We start from the raw sequence: 17,644 nt of genomic DNA, 5'->3' as shown, positions 1-17,644 counted from the left end.
GCTATAGGCGATATTTTTTGTAAATCTTCAGACTGGCCTCTGTATGTATTTGAAGAAAGGAATTTTCATTCATTTATAAATACTGTGCTATTTAGACTATTACCATCGACTGGCCTTCTTTCAAATTCGGATGGCTAAATGTACTTTAAACAAACATTTCTACAAATGGAGTGAAGTCTATAATGGTTTCTTTTGCTGCCCACAGATGTTGATGAATGCACATCAAATCCCTGCACTAATGGAGATTGTGTTAACACACCTGGATCCTATTACTGTAAATGTCATGCTGGATTCCAGAGGACTCCTACCAAGCAAGCGTGCATCGGTGAGGCAGTCTGCTTCCACCTAGGAAAATGTTCCGTGAAATACAGTGCCCAGCGCTGTTGAGGTTTAAAGGAGCGTTTATTAAAATAAGACACAGGAAGAAATAAGTGCTATGACATGATAAAAGATTTATTTCTTAATATTCTCAGAGATGCTTCCTTTATGTGTAAAACATCCTATGTGCATATAAAACCCAGCAGTGTGGTATTTGGCTTCACAAAAATTTAATTCATCTTCATTCCCTAGAAGGAAGTTTCCTTCCCCCCGTAACATTAGCATTCCCTTCTCTGATGAAATGAGCTTGCGATTTATAGTGATTTTCAACTCCGGTTTTCTTTGAACCTGCACACAGTCCAGCCCCGGAGCATGCCTCATGTTCACTCTCTGGTTCACTGCTACACCCACCACTGTCATCACCCAGAGTCTACCTCGCTGCTCATTCGTCTCAGAATCCTTGAGCCAGATGCCTCTGCTGATGTTCTGATGCCTCTTACTCACCCATGGGCAGTTGCTTCCGTCAGCTTTCCCTAGCAGTTTTCTCATATTGCTCTTACTCCAGAAACTCTGCAGTGACTTCACACTTACCCAGCATCCTGCCCAGGCTTTTAAGGTCTTCAACCCCTGTGTGAAAACCAGCTATTCCAGCAGTTCCCTCTGTATGCCCTGCCCTCTCTCAAGCTCCCTCCACACCCCATTTCCTGTTCTCCTTGTTTTCCTCTTCGGCTACTACAATAACTGTGAAGTTGCTTACACATACCTACAGTAAAAAAAGACAGATGAGAGATGGACATTTTGCTAAGAGCAATATGATCTTTAATAGTATATGTAGGGAGCTGGCGCTGTGGCTCACTTGGTTAATCTGCCTGCAGCACCTGCATCCCATATGGGCACCGGGTTCTAGTCCTAGTTGCTCGTCTTCCAGTCCAGCTCTCTGCTATGGCCCGGGAAGGCAGTGGAGTATGGCCCAAGTGCTTGGGCCCCTGCACCCACATGGGAGACCAGGAGGAAGCACCTTGATCCTGGCTTCAGATCAGCGTAGCACGCCGGCTGTAGCGTCCATTTTGGGGGTGAACCAACGGAAGGAAGACCTTTGCTTCCATCTCTTTCTCTCTCTCACTATCTATCTGTCAAATAAAAAAAATGTTAAAAATAGTATATGTAAAAATAAGCTTCATATTTAAAATTAACTTATTATCTCACTGTTTTTAATCTGTGAGTATAACAGAGTAACATTTGGCTATCCTGTATCACTTCAGATATTGATGAGTGCATCCAGAATGGAGTCCTTTGTAAAAACGGTCGATGTGTGAATACAGATGGAAGTTTCCAGTGCATTTGCAATGCTGGCTTTGAATTAACTACAGATGGAAAAAACTGTGTTGGTATGGAAATATTTTGCTTCCTTGCCAAAGAATTTTGAAGGATATACATTTTTATTGAAAACCATATATAGTGTTTCCATGAAAGCTTACATAGCACATATGTGAGAGTGCTTCAGAGCAGTAGGTAAAATATAAATGCGTTTAACATAAGTCTACAGGAGGGAAGGGACAGGGTGGTTTTCTTTTTTCTAATGTCATAACCATGAGTGATTGGCTGCTTCTGGAAATGCCCTGTTTGGTACATTCTTAATTGTAAGTGGCAGTTACTTTTCTATGTTCAAATAATCACTAGCAGCACCTACTACATCTCTTGTTGGGATTGCAACACTGACAAGACAGTAACCCCAATCCGGGAATATGTAAAAGCCCCACAGGAGACGGTCTGTTCACACTGTAGCATGCTATATTTCATCCACTAATCGAAGTCCAGATTATTTCACTTGTAATAAGGTTTGCTGTTGCTTTATTCTTTCTTATAGAAAAAAATATGACCTCCATTGGTGCTTAAAATAAAACACACTCATGCTGGTTGTAACAGAAGCTTAGTGCAAAATTTGTTTAACATTTTCCCTTTATGTCCTTTATGCTAAAGGCCTTCCCATCCTCCACATGATTTGCTGTCATACACTTGGTATTTTTTTTTTAATCATGAGCACATGGCTCATTTGTGCAGTGGAATTTGAGTGTTTGTGGAAGGTGCCCTTGAGGCCAGTGTGGACACCGCCCTCTCTTCTTCCGCAGATCATGATGAGTGCACAACCACCAACATGTGTTTGAATGGGATGTGCATCAATGAGGATGGCAGCTTCAAGTGCATCTGCAAACCAGGATTTGTCTTGGCTCCAAGTGGACGTTACTGTACTGGTACGTGTGGCTTTGAGATAGGGAAGCAGCTGTGATTGAAACCATCTTTGCTGTCGGAATGAACTATGCAAGAATTACTTCAGTTTCTTCATGTGGATTTCCTATTATTCACATCTCTGCAGGTGTCTAAAGCTACCTAGAAAACTACACGATGTGGTCTGGGGAGCAGTAATATCTTTACAAAAAGAGATAGTGGTATAACAAAAATTACAGGAAAGGTAGAATGTAGAAATAATTTATTTTTTTGAGTGAATAAAAAGAGGCAAAAAACAGTCTTGAATGGTTTCAAATCTGTGTGTTCTTGAAACTATATTTTCTACTGTTATTCATTACTGGTTTACCATTAATTTTAAAAAATACCAATCCACATATCATTTGTAAACATATCAGCACCCTAAGGTCTTATTCATTACTGGTCTAAATTACACTTTTCCATAAAGCCAGCCTGCAGGTTCTTTGTAACCATATCGACACCCTCATAGTCTTACATCGTCTTGAGGAAGACAACTTGGATGTTCTATTGTTTGGTTTACAGAGCCATTTTGAAGACCCTACTTCCTGGGATCCCTGTAGTCAGTGAAAGATAGTCCTCTTGGAAAGATGTACATGTATACCGTTTATTCTTAGAACTGGAGTTCGTGATACGGAACACATTCTCAGTTTCTCCTTAGAAGCAATTTTTTTCAGTGTTGTCCTGTGTAGAAAATTACCCCAATGAATGCTTTCTGCCTTCAGTGGCACAAACTTATCTGAATACCCGATAAGGCTGATACCCAGTCCTTTTAGTTGCAGTGAAATTCCAGCAATAGCAGAGAGAGAAAGCTGAAACTGTTTCTCATTTTCCTGAAAAACAGCTTTTTGACTATCCAAGAAAAGGGAGTATGAGGTACAAGATTAAATGGAAGTGCTGCAGTCTGACTCGCTGTGTTTATGACCAGGAAGTCATCTCAAGGTTAGCTGATTTAACACAGGAAATGAGACCAAGGACCTTAAGTTCACATATAAAGACGACTTAGGTCTCACCATTGTCCACCTTCTGGATCATTTTCCTATTGCAGACGTAATCCATAGTCTTGAAATCTTCATGATTCTGCAGCTCTGTCTTTGAACTTCGTTTCTTCTTTGGTGGAAGCTGTTTATGTTGGATTACATTTGGCACATTCAACTTGACTGAAAATTAGGAAAGAGACCTCAAAACTTTCTTATTATTATGAAATGATCAAATTAGTGTCAAGATGACATCTGTCTTTAGTGTATGATTTTTGTGGGGGAAAAATATAGAATTCACCTTAATTATTTAGGAATTTGCTTCATTTAACTGACTTGAATTTAATATTAAGCAGGGTTATCAAGGAAACAGTGAAAAGGAGTTGGTCAGGCTCTTTCAATGGGCAAACTAAAGCATTTTTCACTCAGTCTTTCTGAAAATGTGCTTGAATGGATTATAGATACATACGTGATCTGTTACCTTCTTTATGTGTTCTTCCAAAAGTTACAGAATTGAAAACCAAAGATTGCTAGCAGAGAGCAGTGATAACAAGTGAATTCTGTAAAAAAGTTAAGTTTCCCCAGTAATGGTGGGCATCTGTCTCTCTCCGGGCAGATGTTGACGAATGCCAGACCCCAGGAATCTGCATGAATGGGCACTGCATCAACAACGAAGGGTCCTTCCGCTGTGACTGCCCCCCAGGCCTGGCTGTGGGTGTGGATGGACGTGTGTGTGTTGGTAAGTGAAAGGTTACTCCACCTGTGCAAAATGGTCTTTGGAAAAGGGACAGAGAGTATCCAAACAGTGCAGTAACATCAAGCCATAAAAAGAACATCTGCTGAAATAGGAGAAGCCCTGAACACATGCCAAGTGAAGGGAGCCTATCACAAAAGACCCCCTAGTGTTTGAGTTCATTCGAATGAAATGCCCAGGATGGACAGACTGCTGGAGAGGGTGTCTGGTAGTGCCTGTCTGGGTGAGGGAGGACATGGGGAGCCAGAGAGGAAGGTGACAGCTGAAGGACCTCTTTAAGGAGCTGAAAGTGTTCTACAATCAACCATAGTGATGGCTGCACGTGTCTATGAATGTGGCAAACAATACTAAATCGTGCACTGAATTGGGAGAATTCTGTGGTATGTAAAGTATATCTTAAAGCAGTTTTCAGAAAATGCATGGTGAACCTGGATATCCTCCTTGCTAAGACTGATGAGGTGCTGATCAGAACTGCTGGAGAATCAGAAAAAAAAAAAACTTATTCCTAGACCGGCATCCTTGATAATATTAAATAATTGAATTGTAGATGCAATGTATTTAGGTTTTGTAATTAAGAATAAGACATGATGGGACTGGCACTGTGGCACAGCAGGTTAAAGCCCTGGCCTAAAGCGCCAGCATCTCATATGGGCGCCAGTTCTTGTCCTGGCTGCTCCCCTTCCAATCCAGTCTCTGCTTTGGCCTGCAAAAGCAGTAGGAGATGGCCCAAGTCCTTGGGCCTCTGCACCCATGTGGGAGGCCCAGAAGAAGCTCCAGGCTCCTTGCTTTGGATCGGCGCAGCTCCGGCCGTTGTGGCCATTTGGGGAGTGAACCAGTGGATACAGGACCTCTCTCTCTCTCTCTCTCTCTCTCTCTATCTCTCTCTATCTATCTCTCTGTTTAACTCTGACTTTCAAATAAATAAATAAATAGAATAAGACATGAAACAGGAATTATTAGTTCTGTTTCCATAAACTTGATGTTACCCTAATTTGAAATGTAAGTAATTTATGCCATAGAACTTTGACTTTTATCAAAAACTGCAAATGCTTTTAGTTATTCCTCACTATTACACAATTAACTGTAGAAGCAAGGCAGTACTATGAGGGTGACTATCTACTGAATTTTAAGTGAGTCAGAATTGTTCTTGGATACTCACGTCAAATGGATTCCATGAAAATTAGCCACGATGACCAGGCATCATCTTTGAAGAGGCAGACTATGCTGAAATGTCAGTGGCATTTGAAGACCCAAACAGGTTGGCCCAGTGATAATGATAGCAGGGTAATTTGCAGAAATACATTCAGTGCCATTTTCTCTCCAGCTTGAGACTTCCGGGGTGAGTTAGCCCTTGGGCACCCTGTATTTTCCCAGTCGTACAGTAAAACATAGTGGTTTAAAAGTCTGTTTAAGAGAATGGAATTGGCCAGCGCCGCGGCTCACTAGGCTAATCCTCCGCCTTGCGGCGCCGGCACACCGGGTTCCGGTTCCGGTCAGGGCGCCGCATTCTGTCCCGGTTGCCCCTCTTCCAGGCCAGCTCTCTGCTGTGGCCAGGAGTGCAGTGGAGGATGGTCCAAGTGCTTGGGCCCTGCACCCCATGGGAGACCAGGAGAAGCACTTGGCTCCTGCCTTCGGATCAGCACAGTGCGCCGGCCACAGCGTGCCGGCCGCGGCAACCATTGGAGGGTGAACCAACGGCAAAGGAAGACCTTTCTCTCTGTCTCTCTCTCACTGTCCACTCTGCCTGTTAAAAAAAAAAAAGAGAGAGAGAGAATGGAATTTTTTTTTAATTTGAAAGGCAGAGTTGGAGAGAGGGAGAGATTTTTTTTAAAAGATTTTTTATTTAGTTATTTGAGAGGTAGAATTACAGTGAGGGGAGAGACAGAGAGAGAGGTCTTCCTCCCATTGGTTCACTCCCCAGGTGGCCACAACCACCAGAACTGCGTTGATCTAAATCCAGGAGCCAGGGGTTTTTTTTCCTCGCTCTCCCACACAGGTGCAGAGGTCCAAGCACTTGGGCCATCTTCTACTGCTTTCCCAGGCCACAGCAGAGAGCTGGATTGGAAGAGGAGCAGCTGGGAATAGAACCGGCGCCCATATGGGATGCTGGCACTGCAGGTGGAGGGTTCACCTACCACGTCTGTGTCACAGTGACGGCCCCAAGAATGGAATTCTTAAACATAGTTGTTAATACTTTAATGTTACTGAGAATCAAACCCTTTGGATTCCAAAGAGGGAGATAAAAATGGAAGAAACAACAGATGGAAATAATGTGTCCACTCACCTCCCATCTAAGATTCATTTCAGCCTTTGAGGTTGTGAACGCTTTGCCCAGGGATAGTGCAGATACAGCCAGCAGGAGAATGCAGCTCCTTCCTGCTTGGATAGCGAAGATACTCTCAATTGCTTTATTAGTGTGCCTAGTTGCTTTTTTTCCCTTCCTTTACTTGCATGATTCTGTTGAAATCTTTTGGGAATACAAAGCCAGTTTGGGAGGAGGAAATGATTTGTTTCTGTTAAGCAGCTATGGTGGGAGTGGCTGTTAGGAATCCACTGCTGAGACCCCAGCTCGTTCTCCTGTGCACTTTCAGGGAGCACACCAGGGCCTGAGGTGAAGTTTTTCATCATAGTGGTGACCTAAGCTTTAAAAATGAAAACACCGCTTGTTACAGGTGTGAAATTGTACATTGCTGTTCCCTAACCTGTTAGATGTGTTTTCTTCATGTTTCTTCCTTGGGTATCTCTTTGGAGAGCCATTAACTGTTTAAGTTAAAAGCAAACCATGCCTGTGAATTAGTTATTAAATTACCACTTTCATCTGAGATTCATTTTTGATTTGTTTCCCTACATTTTGAAATACGGGTTTTTAAAAATTGTCACAAAATTTAACTGTGATTTTAGCTAGTCTGCTGAAGAATCTTGGCTCACAGCTGTGTATTAATAACTGTACTTTTGTCTCTTCCATTCTTTAATTTTTATTTGAAAATTTACTCGTGGAATAAATAAATAAATAAGTCAATGGGGACAGTGTATCCAAAAACAAGAGAGAAAACTCAGGCTACCTCATAACAAAAAAAAAAAAAAAAGAAAAGAAAAAAAACCTCTGAGTTTATGAAACAAAAATATAAATTTAGGAATTAGAGTGCTCATGGCCACTACCACATAATAGTTGTACATTCTGAGCTGTATTTTTTTTTTTAAGATTTATTTATCCACTTGAAAGGCAGAGAGAGAGGTCGTCCATCTGCTGGTTCACTCCCCAGATGGCTGCAATGGCCGGAGCTGTGCTGATCTGAAGGCAGGAGCCGGGAGCTTCATCCTGGTTTCCCACATGGGTGCACTGCCTTCCCAGGCCATAGCAGACAGCTGGATGGGAAATGGAGCAGCCAGGACTTGAACTGGCGCCCACATGGGACCCTGGCACTGCAAGCAGTGGCCTTCCCCGCTACACCACAGCGCCAGCCCCTCTGAGCTGTATTTTAAGTTACAGCTTCCCTCCAGGTCGGGAGAAGCAGGGCAGCTCGTGTGTTTGCTGATCCTGCCCCTGCCGGTTTCAGGTCCAGGCTCCCCTCCTCCATTTGGATGGTTCTGTGGGTCCCTCAGAGGCATTCAGCTGCCTTTCCTGAGGTGTGGACACTGCAGTTTTCTCCTTGCTCCACCTCTATCTTTCCATCCGCGTCACACGGACGTCCCCCAAGGGTGTCTGTAGAGCACCCCCTTCGGGGTGACGCACTTCCCATCTGTGGGCCGCATCCAGCCACTGCCCTGGGAATGGAGGTTGGTGCCCCCCAGCCTCCTTTTGATCCCTGCAGCTGGAATGGCCTTGCCTGTGGCCTGGCAGCAGGGCAGGTGCTCCCTGGGAGACTGTCTTGACCAGGAACAAGGAGGGATGCACCCCACCTCCTAACCCAGCTTTCACCAGATGCTACTCTGAGAACAACCATGCCATAAGCCGCCTCTAACGCCTGCTGGGGAAGAGCTGAGGGCTGCAGGCTCCAACCCTTCCTCCTCTGGGGCGTCAAAATCCACCTGATATTTGACGTCCCGTGCCAGAGGTCTTCAGCATAAATGTCTCTTTCTGTGTTCTGCTGGATTAGCTCGAGAACATTTCAGGGATGCTGTGAACGTGGACACTCTACCAGCCATAAGCATAACTTTCTGTTTTTTATCCCAGTTCTGCTGCTTGTTAACTGTATGCGCTTGCACAACACGCATGACCTCTTTGTGCTCCCTTTTTCTCTTGAGTTGCCTGAGAATTAAATACACCTGTAGTAGATTCGTCTATGTAAATCTTTGAATGGTGAATGTGCATACCAAATTCCCGGTTAACTATTACTGTTATTCTGTTAAATTGGAATAGTGTCATCCTAGGAGTAGTTGATGTAAATAATAAAGTTGATAACAAAAGAAAAATATCTATAGTACAAATTCTGCATCCATCTGTATTTTACCAATGTGTAAAATCTAATTACCTGAGAAAAAATCTTTTTTAAAATCCCATTTTTAGGCCAGCGCCACGGCTCAATAGGCTAATCCTCCACCTAGCGGCGCTGGCACACCGGGTTCTAGTCCCGGTCGGGACACCGGATTCTGTCCTGGTTGCCCCTCTTCCAGGCCAGCTCTCTGCTGTGGCCAGGGAGTGCAGTGGAGGATGGCCCAAGTGCTTGGGCCCTGCACCCCACGGGAGACCAGGAGAAGCACCTGGCTCCTGCCTTCGGATCAGCATGGTTCGCCATCTGCAGCACGCCAGCCGCAGCAGCCATTGGAGGGTGAACCAACGGCAAAGGAAGACCTTTCTCTCTGTCTCTCTCTCTCACTGTCCACTCTGCCTGTCAAAACAAACAAACAAACAAACAAACAAATAAATCCCATTTTTAAGAGAGAAAAAGCATTCAACAGGTTGATATTGCATGAAAAGGAGAGCTTAGCAATTAGCTCCAGAAGAGGGAAGAGGGCAATTAGGTGAATCAACATTTTTTGAGTGTTTCTTGTATATGCTGGTTATGTGTTAAGTGCTTAGCAAATACACTCTTCTTTTATTATGGAAAGTTTTATTTTATTAAATCTTTATCTAACGGATGAGGTAGGTGTTAAGTAATTTGGGGGGAGGCGAAGATCTGAATTTGGCACAATTTATGTCCCATATACATAATTTACACTACTCTTCTTTTTTGTGAAACATCTAGTGTTGAGGACTCTAAATAGCTTGGTTAACCTGTAACACAAACCAGAATGAAATGTGCCTCACCCTTCCAATTGAGTTCCTTAGGCTGTCTCTCTCTGCTTCTAAAAATCGTGCATGGCATATGTCCCTAATATGAAAACAGAAATAACCTGGACCATTCTCTGATGCTTTATGAAATAGCTGATAATGTCCAAAGAAGTCACAAAAATCATGTGGGCAACTTGACCTGTGTTGTATTTATGCAAATTCTTTGCATCGAGCCCTGCATTTGTTTGTAACTCAGGGAACTCCACCAGACCTGGCCACGGCCGAAGCAGAAAGTTGAATCCTCAGGGTTGAGGAGGATGCATCCTGTGGCCCGCTCCATGTGAGCACACACATTTCTCCTTTAATACAGCCATAAATCTTATTCTTATAATGAGAAAAACCCAAAATGAAATGACTCATTTTGCATAACAAGCAAATAAAATTATTTGCAATAAGTTGTGAATAATTTTAGTAATTTATGACATAATTATAATGGAGTATACTGTTTAAAAATTGTATTGGTTCTCTGGCCTTTGAAAAAATTCAGTTCTCATAAAAGCCAGAGAAACAGTACAGTCTTTAAGTGGTACAGTTTTTACTGTCTCATAAAGTGTCAGGTTTCACGAGAACTGAGAGGGAAGTAGGCAGGATATGTGTCTTTGGGTGTAGTATGACACAGTGGAAGGAAGAAGAGCTTTGGAAGTCACACAAATCCAGCTCATGCATTTGCACTCTGGGACTTTGACTTACCTACATAATTGCTGTGAACCTTGTCTTCCTTATCTGCAAAACAGAGATAATGACTGCCACCCACAGCATGGTGGAGCTGACTGTTCAGTGAGATGATGTCTGGATCGCAGCCAGCTCTGTGCTGAGGACACAGAATGCTGGTGCTTATTTCTATAGCTGCATTTGCTAAGTAGGAAACCTAGTCCCAAGCTGTATTCCAGAGGAGGAGAGAAAGACTCAGGAACATGAAGTATGAAATAGCATGGCCATGTGGTGCCTCCCCAAGGTACACTATCACGTTCATGAGAACTTCTGAAACAGGAATCCTGAGTGTAGCTGCAGAGTGGGACAGCTGGTGATGAGTGCTCAACATACTGCCTGTGACTAGGGGGATACCCTTGGTTCAGTGAAAGACCAGTGAGGATTAGTGCAATAGTGTGGCACCTAGAACTTCTTGAGAGAGAACAGAAGAGTTAGTCTGCATTCCTTCTTTCCCCTACTCAGTATTTGTTGGTTTCCTAAACACCATCAGCTGCTAAGGATGCAGTGGTAGATAGCCTCTTGAAGCTTCCCATCGAGTGGCCACCTGGGTTAAAAAAGGCTTCAGCTTGCAATCCCTTTGTCTCTGTAACCATCTGCAGTCACCGTTCTTCTGTCTCCTTTAGATACTCACATGCGCAGTACCTGCTATGGAGGCATCAAGAAGGGCGTATGTGTGCGTCCTTTCCCTGGTGCGGTGACCAAGTCTGAATGCTGCTGTGCCAACCCCGACTATGGCTTTGGAGAACCCTGCCAGCCATGCCCTGCCAAAAACTCAGGTAGTCGTGCGCACCAGTTACGCCTGGAAAGAGTTTAGAAATGCACCATTAGGTATTTGACAGCGTGTTCTGTCATTATTTTCAACTGAAGAAGAGAAATCCAGTTGTTTGTTGATTCATGAGGCATATAAGATTCACTTTGTGTATGATTTATGCAAGAAGAGAACACACAATGAATAGAGACATCTGCTTGTCAGTACAGTTATTATCGTAACAGATTTCTTGCTGGAATCCATTAGTCTCCATTTCTTTGATCTGTGATGTCATTATGAAGATAAAGAGCATAAAATGTGTAGTGTTTTCAGATTGTAAATGTACAACAACCTGATTTTGTTTTTTCAATCTTAACACCAAATGATGGCAGGCTGAAGTCTATCAACAGCTCCAGATTCAGGTTGATGATGTAGACTCGTGTACACTGATACTTTGACTAAGCCAGGACTGAGTATTTGTATCTACAGTGGGCATTCGCATCTTTAGAGTAGCAGTAGTTGAGAATACAGGCAGGCAGGCGTCTACCTTGCAGGTTGGTATGGCTGGTGTCGGGAAAAGGACTTCAGATAAGGACAAGCAGAGCACAGAGGGGCAGTTCGTTGCCTGGGGCAGTTGGGAAAGACTTCACGGAGGGGCATGTTTAGTTTGTTGTTGGAAAGAGGAAGAACTTTCCAGGAGTAGAATGAGAGAAAAGCACTCCCACAAAGGAAATGGTTTAGAATTCTGTTGAAATCCCTAAAGGGTTTGAATTGTTCAGACCTTGAAGAAATGATCCGATGCACCTCAAAGTACTACTGAGTACTACGTTTTTTAAAAGATAGATAATGAAGGGAATTTTGTTCAAGTGTGCTGAACCAAATTAATGCATGTTAGTAAAGAAGCACAAAAATTGGGACAAGATTAGATAAAAGATAGGACTAATTAAATGAATGTAGAAACAAACCTAACTACAAGTGGAAATGTAGACTGAATTATACATAGAATTTTAGGTTAATGAGGAAAAAATGAACTAAAAAAATAAGGAATATTGGTAGCATTTGGTGGACATATGAAATTAAATTCCTGCAGTAAACCTTAAAAAGTTACCTGTTACCTAGGACACTGACGTGCCTGGTCTGTGGTAAAATTCCCAGGAGCCACGCCTGCCGCCTCACTCACAACCTCTGTGACTGGACAAGTCACTGTGCTTCTGTGTATCTCAGTGTTCTCATTTTTAACTTTGAAACAGTAGTTTCTAGTCGAGGGTACTGGGAAGGTCACTTAGAGGACTAGATGTAAAATGATAGGACAATGCCAGGCACTAGGTAAGTGCTGTTTTATAAGCTTCACTTTTCTTATTGAGAAAAAATCCAAGAAGCCATCTTTTAATACAGTTTCAATATTTTAAAGTTTCCATGTGCAGAACATATCGGTATCATTTATCTGTATATTAATCACATTCAGGGTGATGATTACAAGTGATTTTTATTTCCGTCTTTTGCTTTTCCATGATGATGTGCTAGAAATGCTTATTTCATTCATTTTAAAAACAGTGCACATAATTCTTTTGGATACTAACTTTGAAGTTACATAGTGACTTGTGAGTGGGATGAGTTTCCTTTTTAATGTTTCTTCTTCTTGTTTTATGCAGCTGAATTCCATGGCCTTTGTAGTAGTGGAGTGGGCATCACTGTGGATGGAAGAGGTAATTTCATTTAATTCTCAATCTTAGGTGATCATGCAATGCCATCATGTAGCTTTATCATGATAATATGAATATGATTACGCTTACTATAAAAATTCACCAGGATAATGCAGTGAGGTAGATCATCCTATCGAGCAGTAGTCGTAAGTAGGTGACACTGATAAGGAGATGCACAGTTTCACCTTGGATAAGTGGTTACCTGTTAACACGTGCATTGTTAAACATGTCACTGACTATACACGTTGTTATGAATGCCATTGCTTAAGAAGAACCTTGAGCTAGAATCTAGATTAAACAAAAAGAGTAATTATTATAAGAGAAAATATGAAGTACTGTGCAGTTAGGATCAGAAAAAAAGTCATCAGGAGGTATTTGATATGGATTAAGTTTGAAATATACACCCTAAAAAACTGAGTAAGACTTTATCTAATGTTTTTTAATTTAGTGTTGTAGTTAGCAAAATTCCAATACTGAATCGTGAACATTTAAATATATATGTATGTGTTTATAATTTTAAAGTTCTTTTATATTTTAATACACATACAGATTCATTTCTATGTTAAAGTGTTCATCTTCACTTTCCACATATTATTCTGCTTTTCTGTTAAGAAAACTTCAGATGAATTACACAGAGTTGCCCATAATGGTGAATCTTCACAGTGAATATTCCAAACCAGAGTAAAGAAAGAAACTTTCACAAGAGTAGGTTTCCCAAGCGTAAAATGAAAAGGCCGGCCTTTCTGGAGTCTTTGCATTCTTGAGAATAATAGCATCAGAATTTGAACCCAATGACCAAAATTTGACGTGAGGCCCGTCCTCCATTTTCTAATTCCCTGCCAATATGCCACCTCCTCCCACCCCACCCCGAGCAGAACCAACTGCCTGCTGCTTGGTTACTGCTATAACGGGCACATCGTCTTCATGTCCTGCCGCCCATGAATGACAAAGACATAGTCATAGTCATGGATTCTTGTAAAATATCGTGTTGTGAAACATCTGTTAATCCTCTCCAGTAATCTCACCTGTCAGCAGTGAGAAACACAATATCGTGTTGTTTATTTGTCTGCGGAAAATAGGACAGTGAAGTAGAAATATTCTGTGCTTTCAGGGACCATAAAATTATATGGACTGTCCTAATAAATCTCTGTCTTTTAATTAGTTATAACACCTATCAAGTTGAATTTTCCTTTAGATTTTTGAGCCAACAGCCTGTAAATTCTTTGATGTATTTTATCATGGATATAGGCCTATTACATGGTTTAATTCTTTGAATTTCAGCCAGTCTCTTTCATTTTTCTTTGGACTTACCAGTAATGTGTCTTACATCTGTCAGTCATACTCTCTTATTCCTTATTTTGGTTCCCTTTTCCTTTCTGAAATGCAGATTGTCGGTTTACAGTGTTAAATTCTTTATATGTACTATTAGACCTGCAGTTATACACAAACAATAAAATCCCTGTAAGCCTTACACTTTGAACATTTCACACAGATATCAATGAATGTGCTTTGGATCCTGATATATGTGCCAATGGAATTTGTGAGAACTTACGTGGTAGTTACCGTTGTAACTGCAACAGTGGCTATGAACCAGATGCCTCTGGAAGAAACTGTATTGGTGAGTTATTTGTCATATACACGTAAAAACCTTTTTATACTTTGATCTTATGGATTAGAGGAGAAATGAAGATACCAATAAGTCAGCAGACTTTGCATCTTAGAGTTTCTCTTGTTTCATTTATACTGTATGTTGCTATAAAAATACCAGAATCAAGCAAATTTCTTGAAACTTTTAGTATGGTACTAATATTTATGCATATTTAAAATCCTCTACTCCAAGATTATTGAATACATACTCACTTATTTCCATTGCATTTTTCTGCATATATACTTATTCTATCATTTTTCTAAGAAACGGACTTCAGAAATGAACAGGGTGCTCGATAGCACTGTCAGGAAAATCAAGGGTTACAGTTTGAGCGAACTTTGACTTTATAAGGAAACAGTTTGTTGGTGGGACATACTGAAACATGATAACTGAGACAAGGGAATTTCCCGTTTAATTTGTAAGAGGGTGTGTGGAAGTGTATGCAATTTTCTGTTAATGAAAACAGAGCAGTTCAGTGAGCATTGGCACACCGTGGCTGCTGAACTGTGTGAAGCAGGTGCAGCCGTGCCTCCGTATCTGAGCAGTGCTGGCTCCAGCACCTCTGTGGATCCCCAAATCCAAAGACGCTCAAGTCCCTCATAAAAAACAGTGTATGCGACATACATACATCTGCCCCAGGACTTCCACCATCCCAGAGAAGCCGGCATTGTGATGTAACGGGTTAAACTGCCACCTGCATTGCCAGCATCCCATTTGGGTGCTGGTTCCAGCTGCTCCACTTACTATCCAGCTCCTTGCTAATGTGCCTGGGAAGGCAGCACAAGGCTCCTACACCTGCATGGGAGACCTGTAAGAAGTTCCTGGCTCCTGGCTTCAGCCTGGCCCAGCACTAGCTGTTGTGGCCATTTGGAGAGTGAACCAACAAGATGGAAGATCTCTCTTCTCTCTCTGTCTCTTTGTGACTCTGCATTTCAAATAAATAAATAAATATTGGAAAATAAATAAATAAATAAATATCAAAGTAAACTTTCCTAGATTTCTCATTCTACCCAAAGCAGTGTAAATGCTATGTAAATTGATGTTATACTGTATTATTTAGGAAATAATGGTGAGCGTGCCTGTTCAGGACTGACACAGTGTTACTGTTTTCAAGTATTTTCAATCCTTACATGGTTGAATCTGAGAAATGATAGCCAACTGTAACTACAGAATTATGAAAATAAAATTAAAAGTAGATTTTAAAAATAAAGATACAGCCATATTTCAGTCATAACAGTGTTTTAGTTTGTAGAGCTGCATAATAAAGTACCTAAAACTGGATTCCTTAAAGCAGCAGAAACTCAGTTGCACTTCGGGGAGAGAGCTCAGAGCCAGGCCGTGCCCTCCCGGGGCTCTGAGAAGGACTCTTCCTTTCCTGCCTGCGCCCGTGAGGTTTCCCAGCAACCCTTGCGTTCCCCGACCTGCCTCATTCCTGCTATCTGTGCCCGTGTCGTCTTGTCACTGTGTGTGACTGTCACTGCTTGGGGACTGCAAAACCTTTGGGAAAACATGGAATTAAAAGAGAGGTCTGTTTTGGCACAAAAATTTTTTGAAAGCCATGTGCAGTTTTTTCATATTATGTATATATATTTTTTTCTACAAACATTTTAAATACCCTTTGTTTGTCAAAGTTTGCTCTCTTTTGTGTGGTAGTAGGTCCTTCCTAAGGACTGCATTTTAACTTTATTATTTCTGTGAAAACTGTATTTCCAAATAAGGTTATGTTCTGAGATATTGGGGATTTAGGACTTCAGATTATCTTTTTCGGTAGATACAGTTCATAGTGTGGAGAAATGGGAAGGAAAACTGCAGTTTGAAAAATCACATTTTTCTCATTTGATGAAACATTACCAGTCATATAATCTTTAAAGTATAATGTAAATATTAAAAGTAGCAGGAGTAGGAATTGTATCAAGAGCAAAACACCCACAGGGGAGAAGTTCAGATAAAATATAAAGCATATTATCAGGATTTACGGAATTACTGGAAATTTCTTCTGATACTTGTTTTCCGTGTGCTGTGCTCAGCATTTCTGTATATCTTTGGTGAGGGACAGTTGTTACTTGCAAGACTGAAAATGCAACTTTAGGTAAAAAGAACTCTTCACCCTAAACAGTGTTTCTGTCATAAATGAAACTTGGAAAATAGGAGTACGGACTTTAGGATAAAACTCAAATATGAACACTTTTCTTCAAAGAACTTATTTTTGAAGACTTATTTACTGATTTGTTTGAAAGTCACAGTTAGGAGAGGAAGAGACAGAGATCTTCCATCCGCTGATTCACTCCCCAGACGTCCACAAAAGCCAAGGCTGGGCCAAGCCAATGCCAGGAGCCAGGAGTTTTCATCCGGTCTCCCACATGGGTAGCAGGGTCCCATGTACTTGGACCATCCTCCACTGCTTTTTCTAGGCATTGGAGCAGCCAGGGCACTACTGGGTCTGTATGGGATGCCAGCGTTGCAGGCAGCAGCTTTACTGTCTGTGCCGCAGTGCCAACCCTCCAGAAAATAATCTGAGAGGAGAGAAAGCTGCCTCCCGTTCACTGGTCCACTCCCTAACTGTTCCCAGCGAGCTGAGTACTCGATCCAGGTCTCCCTTCTGGTGGCAAGAGCAGTCCTGGAGCTGTCACTTGTGCTCCTCAGGGTCTGCTTTAGTGGGAAGCTGGAGTCAGCAGAGAAGCGGAAATTGAACTCGGGCACTCCAGTGTGGGAGACAGGTGTCTTCTTACCGGGCCAAGTGCTCGCCCTTCAGTGTGATGTTGAATGTCAAGGTCAGGTATCCTCTCTGGCTGTTCTGAGTTGTTCAAGGAACATACAGACTTCATCAGTGATTTTCCCATAGTAACTTGCTGATCTGAAATCATAGTAGAAAATGAGTGAATAGCATTTGATTCATTGCTGTTTAATGCACTCTTTTTAGAATTTTAATCAGAAAAATAAAAAAAACTGTTACTTTTATTGTACACGAGTAAGTATGTAGACAAATTAGTTTAATTTCTTGATAAATTTCATCAGTGTTTTTTAAAATATATCCAGTAAAATCCCATTGCAGGACAAAAAGCAAATGAAGAGCAAAGTGCTAGTATGTCCTTTCCAAACTACTACATACTTTACAGGGACTTTAAAAGATACTAGGAGTATCCATCGGCATGAGAATACTCCATTTGAATTAAACTGAATACATTTTGCTCTATATAAAGGATTATGCTGTGAGGTAAAGAGACTGACAGAGAGGGATAGGGGGAAAAAAC

The 17,644-nt window shown here is 41.7% G+C and overlaps 1 protein-coding gene across 2 annotated transcripts in view; it reads left to right on the top strand.

Annotated features, from left to right (window-relative positions):
- Positions 1-17,644, top strand: part of FBN2 (fibrillin 2) — a 236,114-nt gene that overhangs the window by 125,801 nt on the left and 92,669 nt on the right. For both annotated transcript variants that reach the window (XR_016235341.1, XM_002710087.6), the window contains exons 12-18: positions 206-325; positions 1,581-1,706; positions 2,448-2,570; positions 4,174-4,296; positions 10,918-11,070; positions 12,695-12,748; positions 14,238-14,363. Coding sequence is in view for 1 of the 2 variants with exons in the window: in XM_002710087.6 (XP_002710133.2) it covers positions 206-325; positions 1,581-1,706; positions 2,448-2,570; positions 4,174-4,296; positions 10,918-11,070; positions 12,695-12,748; positions 14,238-14,363 (825 nt within the window). In the remaining variant the exon portion in view is untranslated. The remainder of the gene's footprint in view (positions 1-205; positions 326-1,580; positions 1,707-2,447; positions 2,571-4,173; positions 4,297-10,917; positions 11,071-12,694; positions 12,749-14,237; positions 14,364-17,644) is intronic.

The sequence above is a fragment of the Oryctolagus cuniculus genome, chromosome 6 (assembly GCF_051225735.1).
Source record: "Oryctolagus cuniculus isolate XC-2025 breed Fujian yellow rabbit chromosome 6, ASM5122573v1, whole genome shotgun sequence".
Classification (NCBI taxonomy): domain Eukaryota; kingdom Metazoa; phylum Chordata; class Mammalia; order Lagomorpha; family Leporidae; genus Oryctolagus; species Oryctolagus cuniculus.
Note: the sequence above shows the minus strand (reverse complement) of the source record. Positions and strands in the feature narration are given on the sequence as shown.